The sequence below is a fragment of the Canis aureus genome, chromosome 17, assembly GCF_053574225.1.
Source record: "Canis aureus isolate CA01 chromosome 17, VMU_Caureus_v.1.0, whole genome shotgun sequence".
NCBI lineage: Eukaryota > Metazoa > Chordata > Mammalia > Carnivora > Canidae > Canis > Canis aureus.
In genome coordinates, this window is record NC_135627.1 from 33,689,735 (window position 1) to 33,702,039 (window position 12,305).

Consider the following 12,305-nt stretch of genomic DNA (forward strand, 5'->3'; position numbering starts at 1 on the left):
TTGTTTAAGGTGCAGTAAAAAGGAGGAAAAAAATATATCTCAGCAATCCTGTACACATGGTTGTCAGCAGGTACATTTTTCCTATTCACTGGTATAAATCGTGTCTCCTCTCCATGAAGCAGTGTGCAGTGTATTTAAATGAATGTGGTATAATTAAATTAATGGTCATTTAAACCTTTGTTACACATTAACTAGCATGTACTATGAATTTCCCTCATTTTGAGAATTTTATTGCTCATTAAATGGTTTAAATATAAATTTTTGAAGGAAATAGTCTTAGGAATCTGCTATTGCTGTTTACAATTCTCTTATTTTCTAAAAAATATATGTCCCAGTATTTTCTAAAAATGCGGAACAAGCAAGTTAATTAACGTTCAGACATCAGTGATTCTTTTAGCCACTAGATGGTGCACTACACCCAGATGTTGGGTCTCATCTGAGGGTCTGAAAGTCAGCTAGAACCTTCTGGTGGCATGTGGCACATGACATAATTATCAGTGTCCTGCAAAATATTGCAATTTAATGTTGAACAAAGAAAAGAAAATATAACTTTAAAACCATATTTTTAAAAGAGTAATTTTAACATATAAAAATACTCAGTTTCAAATGAATCTGGGAATATTTTATATTCCAACTTGATATCCTATTCTCTAATAAATCTGTGAGGCTTATTTAGTCAGTGTTGTCTAGTATTCATTTTAATTCATATGAAAGCTGTATGCCTAAATTTTAGGAGTTAGTAACTATAAAGCAATCACATTTCTTATCTGTCTGGCTTTATCAAAAGTAATTCCTATCTGAATTTTACACGTCAAAGAAGTTAACTCATATGGATACTTTAAAATTATTAACCAGCTGTGATTTAAGTCTCTAAAATGTGCCCTTCCTTTTACAAATGAAGGAAATGATGTATTATTTAGCTCTTCCCTTGAGGAATGATGCTTTTGTAATTAATACCGTGCTGTAATTAATATTAGATAATGATGAGGCATTAGGAACACGCATATATGCACACATGCACACACATTCAGACACACATCTATCCTAAATGCTTGCAGATTCCATGCTTTTTCACTCTTTTTACTTGCCTCATTTTTCACTGCTATTCCTACATTTCTTGCTTCCTATTTGACATCTTGTTTAACTGGGTGAGATTCTGAAATGGTTTGATGATATTCCTACAAAGAAACTCGTGAGTTCTGGGACAGCCATGCATATTAGTGGCCTTTTCTTCATAGGTCTTGTAGTTGCTTGATCAGGTAATGGGGTGCTGCTTATACTTCCACATCTGTCTTCATTAATTAAATAACTCCTTCGTATAAAGCTCTATGTCCCGCTGTCTAGATTTGTTGTTAGATAAAGCATAGGGCTTAGTGATGCCAAGATAATTAATCACTTAAGAACAAACCGACATTTTTCAGGTAAAAATCCTTTCCCAACAAGTTGTTGGTAAGTCTTGGCCAAACCACTCATAAGTATGAGCATATTGGTACTTGCTGAGAAATAGAAAACCGTAATAGAAATAGAAGTTGAAGTCAGAGACGAAAGTTTGAATCTGTCCTTGGGCCCCAGCTGGTTGGCACTTAGACAACCTACTTCAGTCTGTGACTCTCAGGTTTTCTGTTTCATTTTTATTTTTGAACATAAACGTGTAGCACATTGTTGCGTAATTATGACAGGGGGCATCAGTTTTATATCCCCAGTAAATATGGTGACTCGCGCATCTCAGGAACTCAGTAATTATTCATTGAATTGAAATTATGTGCATATGAATATCGGCAGAGGTATATGTTGTTAATGTGACCAGGAAGTTCAAGGCAAAAAAAAAGCGTGGATCATTTAGTGTATACTCATCACAAGCAGCCATAATCACATCATTTCTGTACTTGAGACCCTACTAATTTTAATTTTTTGTAATTCAGAAAAAGTTGAATGAAATCTAACTTGTTTAATAAGTCCTGTTTATCATCAAAGGATGATATAAATAGTCTTATAAGGAATATATTTAAAATACTTAGTAAATCATAGTTTTCCACTTGGAAAAACTCATGTGTAGACAGATTTAATGAGACAAATACTTATTGAGCATTTTCTGTGTCTGAGGCATTACGGATTTTTTTCTTGAAGAAGAAAGAAAGAGGCAGAGCCCCCATCTTCAATGGACAGGTCCATAAATGTACTAGGTAAGAGTCATATGAAGAGTCATAACAAAGGCCACATGTGCAAAGCCCTATAATAAAGGTAGAAGCAAAATGACTGAACAACACAGTGGGAATGATCTATTATGGCCAGGGGATTTGAAGACACCTTCATACTCTGGGCATAAGGCCCTCTCATCTGACTCCTGTTAATCTATTAAATTTCATTTGCTGACCCTATCCTGATTCCCCTTTTTCCTCAGTCATACAAATGAATGAATCTCCAAATGTGCTCAACTATATGGAGCTCATTCATGGTTCCCCCCACCCCGACCCGTAATGGCCTGCCTAAGGGACCTCCTTTCTTCCTGCTTTTTCAGAAACTCTTTTAATTTTTCAAAACTGTCTAAGCATCCCCTGGTTTGTTAAGCAGACTGACTACCCTCCTTCCCTAGAGGTAGAGGCAGGTGGAATGAATCCTCCCTGGCCCTAGAGCCTTTGGGCATTTCCATGTCACAACACAAAGGGAAGTCTGTGGGAAACATTGCCCCAGCAGATACAACAGGGTCTTCCATCTGACGGGACATGAGGGTGGGGAAGAGGGAAGCTTTGAAGATGGTACGTGTGGTTCAAGTAAGCTGTGAACAGATGTGGAGACCACAGGTGGGAGAGAGCAGACATTTCCTGAGGACCTGTCAGATCCTAGGCATGGTGCTCAGCTCTATTAGCACTTTACATATCTTAATCACATCCGTAAATTCCCTGAAAGGTTAGAACACTTACCTACTTACCTATAGTGGACAAGCTGTGGAGCTGGGATTCAAACTCCAGTTTCTTTAGATCCTGTCCTATTGTCACTATACCCGGTCCTGATGGGTTTGCTAATAACCTGCCAGCCTCCTCTCTACCAGAGCCACATTCCTATGCGTGTGGAGCCAGCAGTTCCTACCTGTTTAGTGACGGTCATTTGAGTACTTTGAAGTAATAAGATAACAAGTGACTTTAAATAGTCTATTTTTAAAGCTTTTCATTAATATGAACTGGTCTTTCTTCTGAGTCTATTAAAATTTTACTTTGTTAGAAAGCCCGTGAGAAGACAAGGACCAGAAGCATTAATAATTAAATAGGCAGCTCTTGAGTGCTTGTTCAGTGCACAGCTCTCTGCATAGTAATGGGTCTGCTGTGAAGATGAAGACGGTGAGGAGTTCTAAGTGTGGTGGCGGAGACAGCCGTGTCCACAAGCTTCCACCTTGTGCAGCATGATAGGAAAGCCACAAGTGAGCCTGACATGAGTTGCTGTAGCAGCCCAGAAGGGGTGATTGGCCCTGACTGCAGGTGGTGAACATCTCCTACCCCTGAGAACAAGCATCAAAGTGCCATTTCTTAAAAGGAACCTGAGTAATCTGGATCAAAAACAAAGTGCTATGAAAGTGTTGCACTTGTTTTCATTTATGGAGGAGTTACTTTAACCTGTCCTAGAGAACTATTATATGGAACCATGTCGAGTCTAAGATTTACAATTATCTGAACACAGGTACCAATGCTGTACATATTTTGTTTGATTTGGTTTTAAAAGTGTTAACCTTATTTTGGCGTGCCTGGGTGGTTTAGTCATGGTTTTGGCTCAGGTCATGATCTCAGGGTTGTGAGATTGAGCCCCATGTCAGACCCCATGCTGGGCATGGAACCTGCTTAAGATATTCTCTCTCTCTCTCTTTATTTCTCTCTCTCTCTCTGCCCCTCTCCTCCTCCCTTTGCCCCTCCCCCACCACGCATGTGCACATGTTCCCCCCCTCTAAAAAAAGCGTTACCTTATTTAATTTGTTTTAAAAATAAATTCATCTTTTTCATGTATTTAGAAAAGTAATGGCTTTTAAAACAGCCACCAATTATTACCTCAGTTAAATAAATAAGTTACTAAATGAGTTTTGCTTCTTAATTATTTTTGTGTCAGCACACAAATCAGTAATGACAGTGAAAAGTTAAAAACACTAGGGCATCTTATGACCATGCCCTGTGTTTATTTTATCCATGTACTAATCAAAATTGTATTGTAAGCAGGAATGGGGTAATAATATCCTCAGCCTTTGTACTTTCTCATGTTCTATCAAAGAATGACTAGCTTGTGAGTTTCTTTAAAAAAAAAAAAAAAGATTTTATTTATTTATTCATGAGAGACACAGACAGAGAGGCAGAGACATAGGCAGAGGAAGAAGCAGATGGAAGACTCAATCCCAGGACCCCAAGGATCACACCCTGAGCCAAAGGTAGACACTCAACCACTGAGCCACCCAGGTGCCCCTAGATTTTGAGTTTTGGTCATCCTATCCTGAATGGCAAAATTAACTGATGCTAATATAAAATTTATTGTCTAATGAAATTATTATTTTTAAAAAGATTTTATTTATTCACGAGAGAGAGAGAGGCAGAGACATAGGCAGAGGGAGAAGCAGGCTCCATGCAGGGAGCCCGATGTAGGGACTCGATCCTGGGACTCTGGGTCACGTCCTGAGCTGAAAGCAGACACTCAACCACTGAGCCACCCAGGCATCCTGTTTAATGAAATTATTAATGATAATGAGGAGTTGTATCTTTGCAGAAAATATATATACTCCTAAAGAATATATTAAAAATAATGTTTATTATACTTAAGATAGTTCAATTAAAATCTCCATAAATAAGAATAAACAGAATTATAAAGTAAATATATCGTTTTAAAGATTAACACAATTAATCCTCACTTGAGCAGCAAAATAGAAGACTCAATCACATGTCATATTACTAATTTTAAAGGCTTAAAATGAGATAATTTGTTTGCAGACCAGACCTTTAAATGGCACTCATTTTAAATAAAACCTCCCAAATTTATTTTCCCTTTCAAAAATACATATTCTAATTAATTAGAATTGAAAAGGTAGTAGAATAGATAGAATGCTAGAGATAGATGGACTCTGCCTCACAAAATAGATTACTTTTTTTTTAAGATTTTATTTATGTTACAGAGAAAGAGATAGCACAAGCAGGGGGAAGGGCAGAGGGAAAGAGAAGATCTCAAGCATACTCTTCAGTGAGCACAGAGCCCAATGGAGTCTTGATCTCACGACCCTGGGATCATGGCCTGAGCCGAAACCAAGAATCGGAGGCTTAACCGACTGAGCCACCCGGAAGCCTTTCTTTTTTTTCAGTAAGCTCTACACCCAACATGGGATTTGAACCCATGACCCCAAGATCAAGAATCACAAGCTCTACTGTCCGAGCCAACCAGGTGCCCCCAGCCCCTAGATTACTCTTAAATTGACTGTTGCATGTTATATTTTTAAAAGAACATGAGGTTTTTGAAGTTAAAGTGTCATTCATTGAACCAACAAGCATTTATTAGCACTGAGCTGTGTAGGCCCTGGGGATATAGGGATAAAGAAAGCTCAAAGCCATCCTCTACAGAACTGCTGAGTGGGGTGGGTAGACAGGAAAACCAGCAATCATAGTAGGGTGTGATGACAGTTTAATTTGGATGTGTCCAGGGTACCAAGGAGCAACATGATCAGATTGTCCTTGAGAAAGTTTCCCTCTAGTATAGCCCAGACGGAATTGGAAGGGGTAGCACATAAGACAGAGAAACAGAACCATTCAAAATTGGTATTGGGGGATCCCTGGGTGGCGCAGCGGTTTGGCGCCTGCCTTTGGCCCGGGGCGCGATCCTGGAGACCCGGGATCGAGTCCCACATCGGGCTCCCGGGGCATGGAGCCTGCTTCTCCCTCTGCCTGTGTCTCTGCCTCTCTCTCTCTCTCTCTCTCTCTCTCTGTGACTATCATAAATAAGTAAAAATTAAAAAAAAAAAAACAAAAAAAAACAAAAAACAAAATTGGTATTGGTGGAAGGTGGCAAGAAGTTAAAGACAGACCACCTACCATTGGGGGGATAAACTGGACAGATATTTGGAAGGCAGAACTGGCAGGTGTAATCATCAGGTTGGGGCAAGCAGAGAGTGACGGTGAAGAGTCCCAGAAATCCCCCCAACCAGAGAAGTTTATAACTTGATACCTCAGGGGTGGGATTGCCTTTTTTCCAGATAACAAAACAGAAGCAGAAACTTGTCTTGGTTAGGTAGATGCTAAGTACAGTTTTGATCATGTTGAGATTGCTTTTGGACTGCCACTTCCATGGTAGATCTCTCCATAATGCTCCTAGGAGAAAGGCTGAGGTGTAGCTTCTTAGGAATCTTTTCCTGACAAGTTGTGGTGAAAGCCAGGGGAGCCAAGGAGAACATATGCAGGTGAGAAGAAGTCAGAGTCAAAATCCTAGTAGACATCTAGGTGACAGGTAAAGGAAGAAGTCTCTGCAAAAGAAACCGAAAGGAAAATATAACCAGAAACATCGGAAAATAAATATTGTCACTACATGGAAATATAAACTCCGAAGAGCCAAATAAAGTATTACCCTTAGACCTTGAACTTTTTGCTTTCAGTTAAGTATGTTTTTGTTATAGGATATTTTAGTTCGTTTATACTTGATTTCCACATGAGAAAGGCTAGTCTCTGTGTTAACACATTGTCTGTCCTATAAGTCCTAATTCACACTTTCAGCCTGTTTATCCAGCTCCGACCAGATATCCTGGTTTGTTAAAGCAGTGACTTAACGTATCAGGAGGCGAGGCAGAGGAGAGGTTCAAATGAGAGCTCTGGTGTCAGACTCCCGGGATTCAAATCCCACCTCTACAGAAAGCCAACTCTGGGTTAAGTGGGGTTGGTTACTGCAACCACTTCATTAGGAAGTTGGTAAAATTCACATCCGTAAAGCTCTTAGAACAAAGTGTGGTGCACGGAAAGTGTTATCTGCTTTGGCAAATATTGTTTTTATTAAAAATATCCACTATGGAATTGCATGGGGATGAAAGAACAAATCCACTTGGTCTCATTTACACGTAATGAAAAAGACACTTAATTTAGCCCAGACAATTCAGTGGGGGTGGAGACTAATAACATTGATTATGTGTTTGATTGACTTGATCTTGTCAAATTATAAAATACTACATTGTTCTGTTTGGCCTGTAAAGTAATTTTAAACTTAAAATGTTAAGAAAATCAAGATCAAGATTTGCATCCGGTTACCACAAATCCTTTAATTTTTTTTTTTTTAATAGCAAATAGGATCTATTTTTAACTTATATTTCTTAGGGGGAATAAAACAGAAAAACCTTAAATTTCATAACTATAAAATTAAATAGTCTTTTATTAAGCAGCTCTCATTTCTCAGGCATGTGCCATGTGTACTTCTTAGTTTCACAAGCATAGGAACAGTGTGTCCATTTGACAGATGGGGAAACAGTGCTTCAGAAAGCCGAATACTCCATCCTGAGACCTAATTGCAGATCGATGACCGAGCCAGCCTTTGACCAGGCTTCCTGCCTGATTTCAAAGCCTTCACTATTTTATGCCACCTTAACACCACCAAGACAGAAAGCAGCCTGGTCCACCCTGAGGACAAGTCAGGTGCTTTGTAATCTCAGCTCTAGTTTTCTGTTTCCTCCTTTTAAAAGTACCCGATTTCCTCCCTGATCTAAAATTGTGTGAACTTTTATGAACTAATGGAACAGAAACCAGAGGACAAGATAGGAATCTTGATTCTGGTTTCCCCACCCCCACCCCTCCATATGCAAATACCATTCCTCAAGTGAAACAGATTGTCACAGCAAATATGTTGAGCCTTGAGTGTAATGAAGCTCATTTGTCAGCGTCTGGGGCCCAGTAACTTTATAAAAGTTAAACAGGGACGCATTTCAGAAATGCACTTCTGAACTGGAAAAAAAAAAAATTGCCTGTGCTTCCTGTTGCAAAAGGTGTTCCTTTTCAGTTGCTTGAGAAAATATTAGAGAAAAGCTGATGTGAGAACGTGGCTGTTTTGTTTGACCCAGACTTTTACAAACTGCACATTCCTCTTCTGTGTATTGCTCACACGTCATTTTAATATGAAAGGGCAACCTGTCTTTTGTCTCAGTACACATTTACCTTTCAGCATTTCAGATGGTAAGATGGGAGGTACCTGAAAAAGTTATTTTTGTTTCGTGGGTTTTGGGAATCCATTCAATACCTGGTGTTTTCTTTAGACTTTATTATGCTTCTGCTGGGTAAATGTCATGGAAATGCATTTAGTGACTCTTAATCCTTTTCTTTAACCAAGATTGAAGGAGACAGGGGTTCTCATCATAAATCAGTTTGTTGACTGTTGCAAGAAAAAAAACCCTGACACGAGTTTCATTTTCTCAGGACACTTAATTAGACTTCTGTTCAAATAATGCCTGTGAATACACACGCACACGCACTCATACACCCCCCACAGAGGCAATTATGCATAAAAAATTATACTTAATTTGAACCGCAAAAGTGGAGTTAAAAAGAGTATTTTGTAACAAAACTTAACAAACCTCATTTGTTCTTTTTTTTTCTCTTTTTCATCTTTATAGGACTGTTCCACTTTAAAAAATAGAAACTCTTGCTATTAGTTTTGGTTAACATTTTCCTTTTTCAGAGGTTCTCATAGCTTAGTCCAGGTTTTTTAAAGAACACAGCAGGACAGATTGTGCTCAAAAATGGCCAGATACTTTTTTTTTTTTTTTTTTTTTTTAACACAAAGTGTGGAAATGGCTTGGATTTGTCATGGGACATGGAGAACTTCACGCTTCAAAACTGAAGATCTACAAGTTAGTAAACTGCTCCCCAAGGTATGGTGTCGGATTAAGCTACCAATTAATTAGCCAGATCATGTCCTTCAGTTTTTCGTAGACACTAACAACTTAATATCTCGATTTAGCAAAGAAAAATCACCTACTAAAACTTATTGGTAAAGATATGTATGATACCATTTTCTATCATTTCATTATTTCACGGGATTAGTAGAGGAAACAAGAATCAAAGATGACCTGATGGTGGAGTCAAAACTTCCACTTATTTTGAAAACTATTAACTACGCTTTCAAAGATTTTGCCACTAGGGATTCTAAGGGTACTTGCGAATTAGACAAAAGGAAGGAAGAAGGTGGGCATGCTATTCTTATTTTTAGCTTATTTCTAGGGAAAACAGTTTCTGAATAACACAGTTGCAGAAATCTAATTCAAATGAGTTGAAGGACAATTCACAGTTCCTGAAGAAATTACTGGAAATCATGTTTACTGTCACCATCATTCAGCCTGATGCACAGCAGCTATGTGCAGTAGAAGCACAGACCCTGTGAGTTGCCTGACTCCTTTCATCATCCAAGCCAATTCTTTCCATACGGAAATTGTCTTGGAAATTGCACTTACCATTCGGTACCTACCACACTGACCTCTTAACATTAAATTTAGTTTTTTTTTTGTTTTTTTTTTGTTTTTTTCTAGGAAGATTTTAAAGGAAAGAAGACAGATGGAAGAAAGATTTTTGTCCTCTGCATCCTTTCAGGGCTCATTTATGCATACTGCAATCAATCATACAAACGCATTTATCATTTTAATAAGTTTTTACTCACATCAGGAAGTTTCTGTTACCCTAATTTGTTTATAAGATTGTAGCCTTTAAATTGCTTTAAAGCACAAGCATAAGATACAATGTACAGTTTAATACAATGCAGTAGCCACTAAATTGTTCTTTTATCCACTTCTAGAACTTGACTGGTCCAAAAAGAGCATTTATTGATCTTATTTTATTTTTAATAAAATGCCAGGCAGTAGGCAGGTATACTCAAAACTTAGATCTCTCTTAAGCAAAGGGCAGAAGTCAGCTCTCTGCCTGGTCAGAGTGGCCATCTCCTCCCCTGCTCCCAGTAGTTCAGCCTCTAGTTTTGAAGAGAGATTTGAAGGTACCATTTTCATTTTTCTTCTTCTTTTTTTTAAGCATGGAGAGAAAATAGCCAAACTGCAGTTTTATGAATGAGGCAACAGGGGCAAGGAATATGCTTAAGTTTTCCTGGATATTAAAAAGAAAGTATACCTTTTATAAGAAATTTTTGAGGAAAATTGACTTATCACTCAGGCAATTCAGTTTACTATTTTCAGATATGCTTTCTCCCTCCCGGCTCCCTACTGGAAAAGGTTTGCATTCTTCATTATATGCCTTCATTCATCACCTAGCCCCTGGTAGCTTGTTTTTCATTTTCATTGATTTTATTCAAGAATAGGGATGTACACGTCTGCCTCTTGTATTTTGCCTCATCTTTATTTTTCTTTCTCGAGACATAGTACGTTAAATCAGTTTTGGGAGTACAGCGTGATTCAGTATTTGTATATGTTGTGAAATGATCACTACAGTAAGTGTAGTTAATATCTGTCAACACAGATACAGATGATTTTGTGTGTATGATGAGAACTTTTAATTATAATCTACTCTGAGCAACTTTCAAATATATAATGCAGTGTTACCCTGCTATTCCATTAGATCCCCACGACTTGGTTTTTCTGTAACTAGAAGTTTGTGCCTTTTGACCCACTTCACATGAACCATTTCACCTGGCCTTGTCTTTCATGATTGCTTATTGTGCTTGATTCCACCTCACAGAATACTTCTCTGATTTTGCACTAAGTTTTCCTGCTCCACCTTTGTGGGCTCACAGAAATCCTTACCATCAGTTCTGCTTTCCCTGTGCCCCACTCCCTAAAATATTCATATTTGAAATGATTCCACACTGCTAAACTACTTCCCTCCATATGCCTTCCTTCCAGATTCAGTAGAAGAGTCACTCATCATGGGTCGGAGTGACCTTGTAAAACAACTGTATTGAAAGGGCTTGGGAAGGAGCCTTCATCACTGTGACTCACTCACATAGGGAAGACCTTCTTCAATTTTTAATGAGCAGAAAAGATCCTAAAACTATTTCTAAAACGCAGATTGGATTGAGTGAGCCTTTTCAGAGAGTTACTCAATCCAGAACTCTCGATTTAAAGCAGTTGACATGAAATACCAAGTGTGTATATTACTGTTAGAATTTTAGTTGGGGGGAATCCCTGGGTGGCTCAGCAGTTTAGCGCCTGCCTTCAGCCCAGGGCATGATCCTGGAGTCCTGGGGTCGAGTCCCATGTTGGGCTCCCTGCATGGAGCCTGCTTCTCCCTCTGCCTGTGTCTCTGCCTCTCTGTGTGTGTGTGTCTCTCATGAATAAATAAATAAAAATCTTTAAAAAAAAAAAAAAAAGAATTTTAGTTGGGGTCCTAAGTGGAGAATAAGCTATTATTCTATAGCCAAAATATTCCCTCACCCACCCATCCCGAATTAAGAGCATGCATTATGGACTCCAGTTCAATAAGTTAACATAATCAGTAAGCCTGCAAAAAGCTCGGGTGCCTCCCATACATCAAGGGTCGGTAAACTTTCTGTAAAGAGCCAGATAGAAAATTTCTAGGCATCACTAGCCATACGTTCCCTATTATGGTGCTCAATTATGCCATCACTGGATGACAGCCATAAACAATATGTACATCTGTGTTCCAACAAAAACATATTTATGGACACTAAAATGTGAATTTCGTGTAATTTTCACATGCCTTGAAATTGTCCTCTTGATATTGTCTTTCAACCACATACCAAGTATAAAAACCACTCCAAGTTCAAAGGTTATACAAAAACCAGGCCACAGACTTGCTTTAGCCTAGAAGAGCCATTCTGTGCTATGGATTTGCAGGTAGAACGGACATAAATGCCATTATTAAACAGCCAAAATGAAAGTAACAGTAAGACTATTATTGTAATAGTGAGAAAGAAATCAGAGAGTAGTAAGTGCCTACTCTGGGTGTACAAGGAAATCCGGAGAGCACCCAGAACCATAAACTGTCCCAGTGGTGGGCCATTCAAACCTTTAACATCCTTCCCAAGATAAGACTAGAAGCTCTTGTCTCCTCCAGGCCTCTACTTACTTTCCAGGCTCATCCCAGCTACGTGTCCCCTTCCTCTCACTCTGGAATGGCAAGGAGAGTCATACACATTTGACACTTCCACACCCATCCTTCAATTAAGAAAACCTGGTATTCTTTCCTTCCTAGGCCTTACACTCTCTGTAGCTGGTTCTAGAGTGACAGAGAGAGCCAGGAGATGCCTCTTGGTGGCTAAGTGTCTACCTGCTGAGCTCAGTGCCCTAAAGATGGATGAGTTTTCAAAGACATGATTTATATCAAGCTCAGCTTGTTAGAATCTTTACGCATGACATA

At 38.7% G+C, this 12,305-nt stretch overlaps 1 protein-coding gene across 16 annotated transcripts in view; it reads left to right on the forward strand.

Moving 5' to 3' along the window:
• KLF12 (KLF transcription factor 12) overlaps positions 1-12,305 on the forward strand; it is a 591,716-nt gene that overhangs the window by 562,153 nt on the left and 17,258 nt on the right. The window contains exon 10 of one of the 16 annotated variants that reach the window (XM_077855385.1): positions 10-186. The exons of the other annotated variants lie outside the window; for them this stretch is intronic. Coding sequence (XP_077711511.1) covers positions 10-173 — 164 coding nt within the window. The 3' untranslated portion in view covers positions 174-186. Of the gene's footprint in view, positions 1-9; positions 187-12,305 lie in introns of those variants that run through there. 16 annotated transcript variants of the gene reach the window in all.